The sequence below is a fragment of the Leucopleurus acutus genome, assembly GCF_964270905.1.
Source record: "Leucopleurus acutus genome assembly, chromosome: 2".
In the NCBI taxonomy this organism is placed as follows: domain Eukaryota; kingdom Metazoa; phylum Chordata; class Mammalia; order Artiodactyla; family Delphinidae; genus Leucopleurus; species Leucopleurus acutus.
In genome coordinates this window covers 5,742,382-5,758,360 of record NC_139143.1, presented here as the reverse complement: position 1 = coordinate 5,758,360, position 15,979 = coordinate 5,742,382, and the positions used below count along the sequence as shown (strand labels likewise).

General features: G+C 38.1%; 1 protein-coding gene across 2 annotated transcripts in view; it reads right to left on the bottom strand.

Moving 5' to 3' along the window:
• ZBTB41 (zinc finger and BTB domain containing 41) overlaps positions 1-15,979 on the bottom strand; it is a 48,327-nt gene that overhangs the window by 23,034 nt on the left and 9,314 nt on the right. For both annotated transcript variants that reach the window (XM_082865382.1, XM_082865383.1), the window contains 4 exons: positions 15,014-15,221; positions 14,215-14,284; positions 3,322-3,469; positions 1,096-1,225 (listed from right to left, as the gene is read on the bottom strand). In XM_082865382.1, the coding sequence (XP_082721508.1) occupies positions 1,096-1,225; positions 3,322-3,469; positions 14,215-14,284; positions 15,014-15,221 (556 nt within the window). The remainder of the gene's footprint in view (positions 1-1,095; positions 1,226-3,321; positions 3,470-14,214; positions 14,285-15,013; positions 15,222-15,979) is intronic.

The following is a 15,979-nucleotide window of genomic DNA, read 5'->3' as shown; positions in this document are numbered from 1 at the left end:
TTCCTTCTGGACCTCTTGCCTGGTTTCCAAATGTTCTAATCTTTACTTTTCAGTTCTGTATTTTTTTGCTCTACTTTTTTGGAGATCCCTTAACTTTGTCCTGCAATCCATCTGTTAAGGTCTTTACTTTGTGGATCATGCTTTGAATTTCTGGGAGTTCTGATTTGTCACGTCAGTGACATTTGTATAACATTTGTATAACATCCTGTTCTTGTTTAATGGATTCTATATCTTCAACTGAGGATATCAGTAATTGTTTACTTCTTTTTTTGCAAGTTTTCTTCTTCCTGCATAATGTTTCCTTCAAGTTTTTGTTTCGTTTTCTGTTGGAATCAATCTCCCATGTTAAAGGTTCTCCTTCTGTGTCTTGTAATTCTTCACTGTTTGCTCATGATTAAGTGTGATAGGCTAAACACAGATGGGAGGATCAGGGAGCATGGGTAGGCCTTGATGACTCTGTGTTTCACTGCAGGTGGTCTGGGTGTATTATTTACCAGGGAATATATTTGTCCTTTGGTTGCTCATGTTTTCAGGGAATTGTTTTCTAATCTACTGTCTGAAGGGTAAAATCTAAAAGCCAAGATGTCCAGCAGCAACGGCCTGTGTGGGTGACGGAAGAGAAGCCAATGATCTAACTTAACTTCTAGAGCAGTTCTGACTCTAGTGCTCCTTACTCCACCTGTCCTTCACCCTAGTTCCAGAGGCATCTGAGACTGCCAGTTCCCATTCATTTCATGGCTTCTGGGATGTAAGCTAGGTTCTCAATTTCTCCATTGCCACTTTGGGATCTGTCTTCCTCAGATCTGCTAAGTCAGTTACCACTGATACATCTGCTTTCTAGCTTCCAAACCTGTGTTGCTCTTGTCATTTTTCTGTCTCACTGTCTTTGTAGCTTATGTCTTTAAAATAAATAAATGAATGAATAAACAACCTTCTACAACATATTACATAATTTCTTTTATCCTTAAATTTCAAATTAAAGCATAATTCAAGTATCTTGTGTCTTGTGTTACCCTAATCCTTATAAAATACATTCATTAATTATTTCTACATAACAGTACCAGGATGTTTCTGGGTATTTAGATAATTCCTCACCTTTCTCGTACTGATTTCCCACAGATAAAGCAAGTCCATTTTCTCTTTCCACCATGGGTACACTCTATATGGCGTTTCAAATTTCCAGTGTCGTTAAACTGGCGACCGCATATATCACATGGAAAAGGACCTAAAAAGGAAAAAATAGTGTGCATCTAAACTTTAAGAATAGATACTAAGTTAAATTTAATACGTATGTCATAAATTCATGCCTACCACTACTAATGCATATATCATAACACAATCAATTATTATTTTTTACACAATTATTATTATTTTTTTACACAATCAATTATTTATTTATAGTTTTCTCTTCCCTTCTAGAGTGTTTATTTTATTCCCAGCAGACAGGATACAATCATCTCTATATTCCCAAAGCTGAGTATGGCACCAGGCATGTAATATAACAAAAGCTGAATAAACTAATGAGTTTATTATAAACTGAAACAGCCAGTTCCTAGTTTGAAATCAGACCGGGTCAAACTAAAAAATGTTACATACCGAATTTCTGGGGAAAGGAGGTAATGAGAAGCCTTAAAGAACCAACAGAACACTAAGAGAGCTCATGGTTTGGAAAGGCACTGCTGCTCCTTAGAGCCAAAAGATCTTAGTGACACTGCCTCTACCGAGAAGACTGTGGCACATTTCTGTTTAGTCGTACAAAATTAAATACACATTTCTTACAGTAATATTGACCTTAGCTGGATTCAAAATTTCACCATGATTTTACCAAATCACTGGAGAGAAGACAGAGTTCTACTGAAGGGCAAACTAAAAAGATGACAAAGGATGTGTGAAAAAGAAGTATAACTCAGCTTGCTTCACCCCCCCCCACCCCGATATCTGTGGATTCAACCAACTCCAGATAGAAAATATTTGAAAAAAATTCCAGAAAGTTCCAAAAAGCAAAACTTGAATTTGCCAGGCACTGGCAACCATTTACATAGCATTTATATTGTATTTACAACTATTGAAATAGTATTTACATTGTATTAGGTATTATAAGTAATCTAAAGATGATTTAAAGTATACAGGAGGATGTGCACAGGTCATATGCAAATGCTACACCATTTTATACAAGGGACTGGGGCATCCTTGGATTTGGGTATCTGGAGAGGTCCTGGAACCAACCTCCATGGATACTGAGGGGCAACTGTATTCCTCATTGTGCAATACAGCCTTGAAAATATCTGAAGATGGCTGTCCTGTCTCCCTTTCCCAAACAAAATATTTCAAGGTCCTTCAAAAGTTTTTCAGATGACATGATTTTAAAGCCCTATGTTGCCATAATTACCCACCTCTAGAATATATGTCAGTATCCATTTTGAATGTGTTATCCATAAATGAATGCAATATTCCAGATCAATTTAAAATCAGCCAGATGATTACCTTCCTAATTCTGAACATTTTTATTAATGTAGTTTAAAACTACAGTTGTTTTTGTCAGTCATATGATGTTACTGGTTCAGACTGTGCCTCTGCTATTAATAAGCCCATCTGAAAAGTGAGGCATTTGGATTCTGTACTATTTTAAAGCTCTGCAACTCCTAATGATTAAAAAAAGTCAGATCATTCCCATGTGTACAACTTTGTATTTATTCTTAATTAATTTTAACTTTTTTTTTAAAGCAGAGAGTTTTTTTTTTTACTTCTTTATTTTCTGCTGTATCAACTACCCCTGCCAGCTTTATGTCATGTAGCATATTGATAAAGCATGAAATATATTATTTTTATCCAAGTTGTCAATAAAAACATTGAATAGGATAGGGAAAAGGCTACTTGAAAGATAATAATTCATTATTGGGAGTAACTGTCATAAATGTACCTAACTGTACTACCATCTGGAACACAAGTCTCCACCTTGGCCATAAGCATGAGGGAGAGAATTCATCAAATACAATATTGAATTTCAAATATACTAAGTTTACTACACTCTCTGAAAAATGAGTTTTTTCCAAGACAAAAATGCCTACCCCCAGGCACTCACAAACCTATCCAACAATCAACTATAAATAAATGCAGTTATGACCATGAACACATCTGCCACCAGAAAACAAAACAAAACAAACCCCATATTTACTCATCTCCAAGAACAGCAGCAAATCCAGTACCCCTCCCCACATACATGACCTCCTTCTCCTAGTGATTCAACAGCAGCAGCCTCCTCCAGCATGACGTGACCACCAACAGTTGCTATGCTGCTCCTAGGAAAATTAATCTACTTACCCAGATGGAACTTCTCTTGATGCTTTAACCGTGCAAATCGTGATTTAAAATGTTCTTCACAATAGGTACACTTAAAAGGTTTATCTTGAGAATGGAGAATCATATGTTCCTCCAAGTGTGGTCTTCGAGTAAAAGATTTCTTACAAATCTAAAAGAAAATGCACATAAAATGTAAGGGAACCTTAATTTAAAATAAAAATACAAAGCTCATGATGAGAAATAAACACATATATTCAAGGAGCTAAAGAGAAATTTCTCCTAAAAGAGAAAACTTACCAGAAGTATAATCAACTATTGTGCAAAAAAATACCTTGGAGGAATTACAGTAAGAATTTATTTTAAATTAGTACTAAAGTTAGCTAAATTTCAACACCTTACATTTCTAATAGGCTAATTCCTAAGATCATACAGTAATCACACTATCTTAATCCTGGTCAACATTTCTAAATCCATTAAATTTATATTTTAAATGGAGGGCTTCCGGGAAGATGGCGGAGGAGTACGACGTGGAGATCTCCTTCCTCCCCATAGATACACCAGAAATACATCAACACGTGGAGCAACTCCGGCAGAGCACCTACTGAACGCTGGCAGAACACCTCAGACCTCCCTAAAGGCAAGAAACCCCTCACGTACCTGGGTAGGGCAAAAGAAAAAAGAATAAACAGAGACAAAAGGATAGAGACAGGACCTGCACCAGTGGGAGGGAGCTGTGAAGGAGGAAAGGTTTCCACACACTAGAAGCCCCATCGCAGGCGGAGACTGCAGGTGGCGGAGGGGGCAGCTTCGAAGCCGCGAAGGAGAGCACAGCAACAGGGGTGCGGGGGGCAAAGCGGCGAGATTCCCGCACAGAGGATCAGGGCCGACCGGCACTCACCAGCCCTAGAGGCTTGTCTGCTCGCCCGCTAGGGCGGGCGGGGCTGCGAGCTGAGGCTCCGGCTTTGGTCGGAGCGCCGGGAGAGGACTGGGGTTGGCGGTGTGAGGACAGCCTGCAGGGGGTTGGTGCGCCACGGCTGGCCGGGAGGGAGTCTGGGGAAGAGTCTGGACCTGCCGAAGAGGCAAGAGACTTTTTCTTGCCTCTTTGTTTCCTGGTGCGCGAGAAGAGGGGATTAAGAACGCTGATTAAATGAGCTCCAGAGATGGGCGCGAGCCGCGGCTGACAGCGCAGACCCCAGAGACGGGCATGAGACGCTAAGGCTGCTGCCGCCGCCACCAAGAAGCCTGTGTGCGAGCACAGGTCACTGCCCACATCCCCCTTCCGAGGAGCCTGTGCAGCCCGCCACTGCCAGGGTCCCGTGATCCAGGGACAACTTCCCCGGGAGAACGCACGGAGTGCCTCAGGCTGGTGCATCGTCATACCGGCCTCTGCCGCCACAGGCCCGCCCCGCACTCCGTACCCCTCCCTCCCCCCGGCCTGAGTGAGCCAAAGCCCCCGAATCAGCGGCTCCTTTAAGCCCATCCTGTCTGAGCGGAAAAACAGACGCCCTCCTGCGACCTACACGCAGAGGCGGGGCCAAATCCAAAGCTGAACACCGGGAGCTGTGCGAACAAAGAAGAGAAAGGGAAATCTCTCCCAGCAGCCTCAGAAGCAGCGGATTAAAGCTCCACAATCAACTTGATGTACCCTGCATGTGTGGAATACATGAATAGACAGCGAATCATCCCAAACTGAGGAGGTGGACTTTGAGAGCAAGATTTATGGTTTTTTCTCCTCTTCCTCTTTTTGTGTGTATGTGTATGCTTCTGTGTGCGATTTTGTCTGTATAGCTTTGCTTCCACCATTTGTCCGAGGGTTCTATCCGTCAGTTTTTTTGTTTCTCTTAATAATTATTTTTTTATTTTAATAACTTTATTATATTTTATCTTATTTTATTTTACTTTATCTTCTTTCTTTCTTTTTTTCCTTCCTTCCCTCATTCCTTCCTTCCTTCCTCTCTCCCTCTCTCCCTCCCTCCATCCCTTTTCTTTCTTTCTTTCTTTCTTTCTACTTCTACTAATTCTTTCTTTCTACTTTTTCTCCCTTTTATTCTGAGCCGTGTGGATGAAAGGCTCTTGGTGCTGCAGCCAGGAGTCAGTGCTGTGCCTCTGAGGTGGGAGAGCCAACTTCAGGACACTGGTCCACTAGAGACCTCCCAGCTCCACATGATATCAAACAGCGAAAATCTCCCAGAGATCTCCATCTCAACACCAGTACCCAGCTTCACTCAACGACCAGAAAGCTACAGTGCTGGACATCCTGTGCCAAACAACTAGCAAGACAGGAACACAACCCCACTCATTAGCAGAGAGGCTGCCTAGAATCATAATAAGTCCACAGACACCCCAAAACATACCACCATATGTGGACCTGCCCACCAGAAAGACAAGATCCAGTCTCATCCACCTGAACACAGGCACTAGTCACCTCCACCAGGAAGCCTACAGAACCCACTGAACCAATCTTAGCCACTGGGGACAGACACCAAAAACAACGAGAACTACGAACCTGCAGCCTGCAAAAAGGAGACCCCAAACACAGTAAGATAAGCAAAATGAGAAGACAGAAAAACACACAGCAGATGAAGGAGCAAGATAAAAACCCACCAGACCTAATGAATGAAGAGGAAATAGGCAGTCTACCTGAAAAAGAATCCAGAATAATGATAGTGAAGATGGTTCAAAATCTTGGAAAGAATAGACAAAATGCAAGAAACATTTAACAAGGACCTAGAAGAACTAAAGATGAAAGAAACAATGATTATCAACACAATAAATGAAATGAAAAATACTCTAGATGGGATCAATAGCAGAATAACTGAGGCAGAGGAACGGATAAGTGACCTGGCAGATAAAATAGTGGAAATAACTACTGCAGAGCAGAATAAAGAAAAAAGAATCAAAAGAACTGAGGACAGTCTCAGAGACCTCTGGGACAACATTAAACACACCAACATTCGAATTATAGGGGTTCCAGAAGAAGAAGAGAAAAAGAAAGGGACTGAGAAAATATTTGAAGAGATTATAGTTGAAAACTTCCCTCATATGGGAAAGGAAATAGTTAATCAAGTCCAGGAAGCACAGAGAGTCCCATACAGGATAAATCCAAGGAGAAATACACCAAGACACATATTAGTCAAACTGTCAAAAATTAAATACAAGAAAACATATTAAAAGCAGCAAGGGAAAAACAACAAATAACACACAAGGGAATCCCCATAAGGTTAACAGCTGATCTTTCAGCAGAAACTCTGCAAGCCAGAAGGGACTGGCAGGACATATTTAAAGTGATGAATGAGAAAAACCTGCAACCAAGATTACTCTACCCAGCAAGGATCTCATTCAGATTTGACGGAGAAATTAAAACCTTCACAGACAAGCAAAAGCTGAGAGAGTTCAGCACCACCAAACCAGCTCTAAAACAACTGCTAAAGGAACTTCTCTAGGTAAGAAACACAAGAGAAGGAAAAGACCTACAATAACGAACCAAAACAATTAAGAAAATGGGAATAGGAACATACATATCGATAATTACCTTAAATGTAAATGGACTAAATGCTCCCACCAAAAGACACAGATTGGCTGAATGGATACAAAAACAAGACCCATGTATTTGCTGTCTACCAGACACCCACTTCAGACCTAGAGACACATACAGACTGAAAGTAAGGGGATGGAAAAAGATATTCCATGCAAATGGAAACCAAAAGAAAGCTGGAATAGCAATTCTCATATCAGACAAAATAGACTTTAAAATGAAGACTATTAGAAGAGACAAAGAAGGACACTACATAATGATCAAGGGATTGATCCAAGATGAAGATATAACAATTGTAAATATTTATGCACCCAACATAGAAGCACCTCAATACATAAGGCAAATACTAACAGCCATAAAAGGGGAAATCGACAGTAACACATTCATAGTAGGGGACTTTAACACCCCACTTTAACCAATGGACAGATCATCCAAAATGAAAATAAATAAGGAAACACAAGCTTTAAATGATACATTAAACAAGATGGACTTAATTGATATTTATAGGACATTCCATCCAAAAACAACAGAATACACATTTTTCTCAAGTGCTCATGGAACATTCTCCAGGATAGATCACATCTTGAGTCACAAATCAAGCCTTGGTAAATTTAAGAATATTGAAATTGTACCAAGTATCTTTTCCGACCACAACGCTATGGAACTAGATATCAATTACAGGAAAAGATATGTAAAAAATACAAACACACGGAGGCTAAACAATATACTACTTAATAACGAACTGATCACTGAAGAAATCAAAGAGGAAATAAAAAAATACCTAGAAACAAATGACAATGGAGACACGACGACCCAAAACCTATGGGATGCAGCACAAGCAGTTCTAAGAGGGAAGTTTATAGCAATACAAGCTCACCTTAAGAAACAGGAAACATCTCGAATAAACAACCTAACCTTGCACCTAAAGCAATTAGAGAAAGAAGAACAAAAAAAACCCAAAGTTAGCAGAAGGAAAGAAATCATAAAGATCAGATCAGAAATAAATGAAAAAGAAATGAAGGAAACGATAGCAAAGATTAATAAAACGAAAAGCTGGTTCTTTGAGAAGATAAACAAAATTGATAAACCATTAGCCAGACTCATCAAGAAAAAAAGGGAGAAGACTCAAATCAATAGAATTAGAAATGAAAAAGGAGAAGTAACAACTGATACTGCAGAAATACAAAAGATCATGAGAGATTACTACAAGCAACTCTATGCCAATAAAATGGACAACCTGGAAGAAATAGACAAATTCTTAGAAATGCACAACCTGCCAAGACTGAATCAGGAAGAAATAGAAAATATGAACAGATCAATCACAAGCACTGAAATTGAAACTGTGATTAAAAATCTTCCAACAAACAAAAGCCCAGGACCAGATGGCTTCACAGGCGAATTCTATCAAACATTTAGAGAAGAGCTAACACCTATCCTTCTCAAACTCTTCCAAAATATAGCAGAGGGAGGAACACTCCCAAACTCATTCTATGAGGCCACCATCAACCTGATTACCAAAACCAGACAAGGATGTAACAAAGAAAGAAAACTACAGGCCAGTATCACTGATGAACATAGATGCAAAAATCCTCAACAAAATACTAGCAAACAGAATCCAACAGCACATTAAATGGATCATACACCATGATCAAGTGGGGTTTACTCCAGGAATGCAAGGATCCTTCAATATATGCAAATCAATCAACGTGATACACCATATTAACAAATCTAAGGAGAAAAACCATATGATCATCTCAATAGATGCAGAGAAAGCTTTCGACAAAATTCAACACCCATTTATGATAAAAACCCTGCAGAAAGTAGGCATAGAGGGAACTTTCCTCAACATAATAAAGGCCATATATGACAAACTCACAGCCAACATTGTCCTCAATGGTGAAAAACTGAAAGCATTTCCGCTAAGATCACGAACAAGACAAGGTTGCCCACTCTCACCACTCTTATTCAACATAGTTTTGGAAGTTTTAGCCACAGCAATCAGAGAAGAAAAGGAAATAAAAGGAATCCAAATCGGAAAAGAAGAAGTAAAGCTGTCACTGTTTGCAGATGACATGATACTATACATAGAGAATCCTAAAGGTGCTACCAGAAAACTACTAGAGCTAATCAATGAATTTGGTAAAGTAGCAGGATACAAAATTAATGCACAGAAATCTCTGGCATTCCTATACACTAATGATGAAAAAATCTGAAAGTGAAATCAAGAAAACACTCCCTTTTACCACTGCAACAAAAAGAATAAAATATCTAGGAATAAACCTACCTAAGGAGACAAAAGAGCTGTATGCAGAAAATTATAAGACACTTATGAAAGAAATTAAAGATGATAAAAATAGATGGAGAGACATACCATGTTCTTGGATTGGAAGAATCAACATTGTCAAAATGACTATACTACCCAAAGCAATCTACAGATTCAATGCAATCCCTATCAAACTACCACTGGCATTTTTCACAGAATTAGAACAAAAAATTTCCCAATTTGTATGGAAACACAAAAGACCCTGAATAGCCAAAGCAATCTTGAGAACGAAAAACGGAGCTGGAGGAATCAGGCTCCCTGACTTCAGACTATACTACAAAGCTACATTAATCAAGACAGTATGGTACAGGCACAAAAACAGAAAGATAGATCAGTGGAACAGGATAGAAAGCCCAGAGATAAACCCACGCACATATGGTCACCTTATCTTTGATAAAGGAGGCAGGAATGTACAGTGGAGAAAGGACAGCCTCTTCAATAAGTGGTGCTGGGAAAACTGGGCAGGTACATGTAAAAGTATGAGATTAGATCACTCCCTAACACCATACACAAAAATAAACTCAAAATGGATTAAAGACCTAAATGTAAGGCCAGAAACTATTAAACTCTTAGAGGAAAACATAGGCAGGACACTCTATGACATAAATCACAGCAGGATCCTTTTTGACCCACCTCCTAGAGAAATGGACATAAAAACAAAAATAAACAAATGGGACCTAATGAAACTTCAAAGCTTTTGCACAGCAAAGGAGACCATAAAGAAGACAAAAAGACAGCCCTCAGAATGGGAGAAAATATTTGCAAAGGAAGCAACTGACAAAGGATTAATCTCCAAAATTTACAAGCAGCTCATGCAGCTTAATAACAAAAAAACAAACAACCCAATCCAAAAATGGGCAGAAGACCTAAATAGACATTTCTCCAAAGAAGATATACAGACTGCCAACAAACACATGAAAGAATGCTCAACATCACTAAGCATTAGAGAAATGCAAATCAAAACTACAATGAGATATCATCTCACACCAGTCAGAATGGCCATCATCAAAAAATCTAGAAACAATAAATGCTGGAGAGGGTGTGGAAAAAAGGGAACCCTCTTGCACTGTTGGTGGGAATGTAAACTGATACAGCCACTGTGGAGAACAGTATGGAGGTTCCTTAAAAAACTACAAATAGAACTACCATATGACCCAGCAATCCCACTACTGGGCATATACACTGAGAAAAGCATAATTCAAAAAGTGTCATGTACCAAAATGTTCATTGTAGCTCTATTTACAACAGCCCGGAGATGGAAACAACCTAAGTGCCCATCATCGGATGAATGGATAAAGAAGATGTGGCGCATATATACAATGGAATATTACTCATCCATAAAAAGAAACGAAATTGAGCTGTTTGTAATGAGGTGGATAGACCTAGAGTCTGTCATACAGAGTGAAGTAAGTCAGAAAGAGAGAGACAAATACCGTATGCTAACACATATATATGGAATTTAAGGAAAAAAAAAGTGTCATGAAGAACCTAGGGGTAAGACAGGAATAAAGACTGTCCTACTAGACCTACTAGAGAATGGACTTCAGGATATGGGGAGGGGGAAGGGTAAGGTGTGACAAAGTGAGAGAGAGGCATGGACATATATACACTACCAAACGTAAGGTAGATAGCTAGTGGGAAGCAGCCACATAGCACAGGGAGATCAGCTCTGTGCTTTGTGACCGCCTGGAGGGGTGGGATAGGGAGGGTGGGAGGGAGGGAGACACAAGAGGGAAGAGATATGGGAACATATGTATATGTATAACTGATTCACTTTGTTATAAAGCAGAAAATAACACACCATTGTAAAGCAATTATACTCCAATAAAGATGTTAAAAAATTTATATTTTAAATAAATGATATGAATAAAGGTTTTATCATGCTTGCCATATATTTGGTTAGGAATAGGAGTAAGAAACTTCAGAAAAATTACTTTAAAAAGTTTATCTCTTGAGGTGGTCAGAAAGAATAGACACAACATTTTAAATAAATTTGGCAGACATCAGATTTAGAAAAGGGGAAGAGGAACTGCTGTACCAATATAGCATGTCCTAAACACCAAGCATAACAACCACCACAATACATCATGTAGTATACACCAGGTATAACAACACAGCATCTACTGTACGCCAGGTACGTAACAACATAGCATGTACTATACATCAGGTATAACAACACAGCATGTACTATACACCATGTATAACACAGCGTGTACTATACACCAGGTATAACATAGCATGTACTATAAACCAGGTATAACACAGCGTGTACTATACACCAGGTATAACACAGCGTGTACTATACACCAGGTACAACACAGCGTGTACTATACACCAGGTATAACATAGCATGTACTATAAACCAGGTATAACACAGCGTGTACTATACACCAGGTATAACACAGCCTGTACTATACACCAGGTATAACACAGCGTGTACTATACACCAGGTATAACACAGTGTGTAGTATACACCAGGTATAACACAGCGTGTAGTATACACCAGGTATAACACAGCGTGTACTATACACCAGGTATAACAACATAGCATGTATTATACTCCAGGTACAACAACAGCACAGCATGTACTATATACCAGGCACAATGCTAAGTAATTCATGGATTATTTTACTTAATTCTCACAATAAACCTAAGAGGTAGGTATAATTGTTATCATTTTGCAGCTGAGGATGATGAAACTTAGTAAGGAGAAGAAACCATCTTATAAAGATAAATAATTAATAATTAACTTCAATTCCTAGAAGCTGAAATCAGAGAAATGGTGAGAATCTTGTCATGTATTGGGTTGGCCAAAAGGTTCGTTTGTTTTTTTGCGTAAAATGACTCTAGTAGCACTTAGTTGTCTTTAACTTCATTGAAAATAATTTTGTTAACCGCAAAAAACAAAACAAAACAAAAAATTTTGTTAGATTGTATTGTGACAGCTGTCATATCAGTGTGCATTTTTTTAAAAAAGTATCAAAATTGGTGAATTTTTGTGTGGCCATTTTAATATTGAAGATGGAAGAAAAAAAGCAACATTTTCGGCATATTACGCTTTATTATTTCAAGAAAGGTAAAAACACAGCTGAAACGCAAAGATTTGTGCAGTGTATGGAGAAGGTGTTGTGACTGATCAAACGTGTCAAAAGTAGTTTGTGAAGTTTCGTGCTGGAGATTTCTCGCTGGACGATGCTCCACGTTGGGGTAGACCAGTTGAAGTTGATAGCGATCAAATCGAGACATTCACTAGAACAATCAATGTTATACCACGTGGGAGATAGCCGACATACTCAAAATATCCAAATCAAAGGCTGAAAATCATTTGCACCAGCTTGGTTACGCTAATTGCTTTGATGTTTGGGTTCCACATAAGTTAAGCAAAAAAAACCTTCGACCCTATTTCCGCATGCGATTCTCTACTTAAACATAACAAAAACGTTCTGTTTTTAAAACAAGTTGTGGTGGGTGATGAATAGTGGATACTGTACAATAATGCGGAACAGAAGAGATCATGGGGCAAGTGAAATGAACCACCACCAACCACACCAAAGGCCAGTCTTCATACAAAGAAGGTGATGTTGTGTATATGGTGGGTTTAGAAGGGAGTCCTCTATTATGAGCTCCTTCTGGAAAACCAAACAATTCCAAGTAGTGCTCCCAATTAGACCAACTAAAAGCAGCACTTGATGAAAAGTGTCCAGAATTAGTCAACAGAAAACACATAATCTTCCATCAGGATACCACAAGACCGCATGTTTCTTTGGTGACCAGGCAAAAAACTGTTAGAGCTTGGCTGCGAAGTTCTGATTCATCTGCCGTATTCACCAGACATTGCACCTTCGGATTTCCATTTATTTTGGTCTTTACAAAACTCTTCTAATTGAAAAAATTTCAATTCCCTGCAAGACTGTAAAAGGCACCTGGTACAGTTCTTTGCTTAAAAAGATAAAAAGTTTTGGGAAGATGGAATTATGAAGTTGCCTGAAAAACGGCAGAAGGTAGTGGAACAAAATAATGGATACATTGTTCAATAAAGTTCTTGGTGAAAATGAAAAATGCGTCTTTTATTTTTATTTAAAAACTGAAGGAACTTTTTGGCCAATCCAATATATAAGTTGAAGCCTAGGAGTAAACAAAATGATATCTGATTACTCCTTTAAACAATATTTACCTAAATAATGAAAAAGTACTTTAGGAGTTGCGGTAGAATAAAAATACGTACAAATTCTTTGCTACTCCTATCATTGTAAAATGGAGATTAATTCCACTCCCCTTAAATCTTCCCTGGCTGTAGTGCCTTGTGTGACCAACAGAACATGTCAGAAGTGGTGCTCTGAGACTTCTGAGGTGAGGCCATAAGAAGCCTGAGAGCGTTTACCTCGGCTTCCTGGAACAAACACACACTCACTCCTGGAGCCCAGCTGCCATGCCAGAAGGCAGTTCAAGTAGCCCCAGGAAAAGCCAGCTGTCCTTGCTGAGCTTCTAGCTGTTGACCAACACCAGGTTTCCAGCCATATGAGTGAGGCACTTTGGAAGCAGCCCCAAACCAGACCAGATCATACAGACCATCCATCAGCTGAAAACAACTGAGTGACTTCAGCTGGCACCATGTAGAACAGAAGAACTGCCTAGCAAAATCCTGCCCCCATTTACATTACTGACCCCCAAAATGATGAGATACAATGAAATGGTAATTCAAGGCCACTAAGTTTTGAGGTGGTTTGATATATAGCAACAGACAACCAGAAATGGAAGGAAAATTCTAACATTTTATATTCCGTGCAACAGTAACATCACAGTTTCAGACAACTATAAAAACATGGTATAGTGATTACAATAAAAATAAAAACTAGGATTTCTATTTTTCAGGTCCATCATTCAAAAACTAACTCATACCAGGCTTAATTTACAAAAATATTAGGATAACACTGTATAAAAGAGAGATTCTAAAAGTGATATAAGCTAAGTTTATATTACTTTAAAATTTAATTACTTTCCCAAAAGGTCACAATACATTTAATTTGGTTTTCTACAACAAATTAAAATCTCTTACATCACATTTCCAACTTTCACTCTTAGTCTTCTTAATGGAAGTAAATTCTTGTGCATTTTCAGGATGAAATCTATAAGAAAAGAATTAAAAGGCTGTCAGGAAAAGATTATATTAGTTAAGTCAATATTCTATCTAATATGTTGACAGTGATTACAAGAATCAGGCACTGATTCCTTTCTTAAAGAGACAGGCACATTTGAGTACTTCAAGAATACAGGTATCGCTATTATTTTAATATATGAATATGTGTGCTTAAAGTTATGCAGAAATAGGCAAAGTGAAGCATAATCATACTTTACATATATTCAGGAACCTATCTATTCACAGATAATCTTCAATGCCATTCACTTGACTTGTTTTAGTCCATATTTCAGTAAATTTAATTTCTCGAAGTTAAATATGCAATACTATACTAAATATTCTTTCTCCCACAAATTTGCATACACTAAAGACAAAGTTGAGCATGCAGAATAAGTTTCCTACAGTTCTAAAACCATATAGGTTGAAAACATACTTGCCAAAACCCAAGACAGAAAACCCAGGATAACAAAAATTCTGTATCTTAAACTTCTATAGCATAGACTATAGTTTTTGTTTCAGTATCAAAAAACTTCATCTCAATAGCAATAGTAAAAAATATGAACTAACATTTGCTGTTCTTTTCTTAATAAATTTGTAGTCTAGAAAATGTAAGCAATGAAAAAATTGGAGACAAGCACCCCATAGATGTTTTTAGCTCACTACATATTTAAATTAGAAGGCACACTAAAGTATATTACGGAAGCAAGATAATACTTGCCTCTTAACATGCTTGGCTAAAGTCTTCTTGCTTGCATGAAGTTTATTACAATAAGGGCACTTGTGCTCCTTCTTATGAAATTCTGTTTCATTACTGTGCTTCTTTCTGTGAACAGTTAGGTTAGACTTTGTCGAATAGCGCTGGTGACAAATATCACACTCAAAGGGCTTCTCACCTGTGTGAACACGTGTGTGGCTCTCATATTTTCCTATAAAAAGACAGAAATTAAAATTAAATTCAGTACATTTACTACATAGTGACTGAAATTTGACAGTGGAATAAAATCTCCTGATTAACAATTTATTTAGAAGCCATGAATTGAAAGGAATTTTCAGATTTGGCAGACCTTTTAAAAATATTGTAAAAGGAAATATAATATGTTATGTATCTTATATATTTTCATCTCTCTTCACAAAGAAGGTAATCTGGAAAGGGCACTACAAATCTAGTATACTCAGAAAAATTTATACTTCACTACAGTCCATTCCTACAAGACCACTCCAACTTATAAGACATTAAGACACAAGTAAATCACCTGTACTTGACTGCATGCTTAATACTAAGCTACTAAGGCCAATATATATGGGCAGTATCAAGGGAAGTAAGAAAAGGAAAAAATGAACAGGTATGATGTACAGACATATTAATGTGAGATTTGTATTATATTCTGAATGCATATCTGAGTTCCAAACAAATGTTACAGGTATTTGCAATAGAAAGAATCAAAAAATTTTAACCCTCCTACACTGTTGGGAATGTAAATTGGTGCAGCCACTATGGAAAACAGTATGGAGGTTCCTTAAAAAAAGTAAAAATAGAGTTACCATATGATCCAGCAATCTCACTCCTGGGCATATATCCAGAAAAGACAAAAACTAATTCAAAAAGTTTCATGCACACCAATGTTCACAGCAGCACTATTTACAATAGCCAAGACCTGGAAGCAACCTAAATGTCCACTGACAG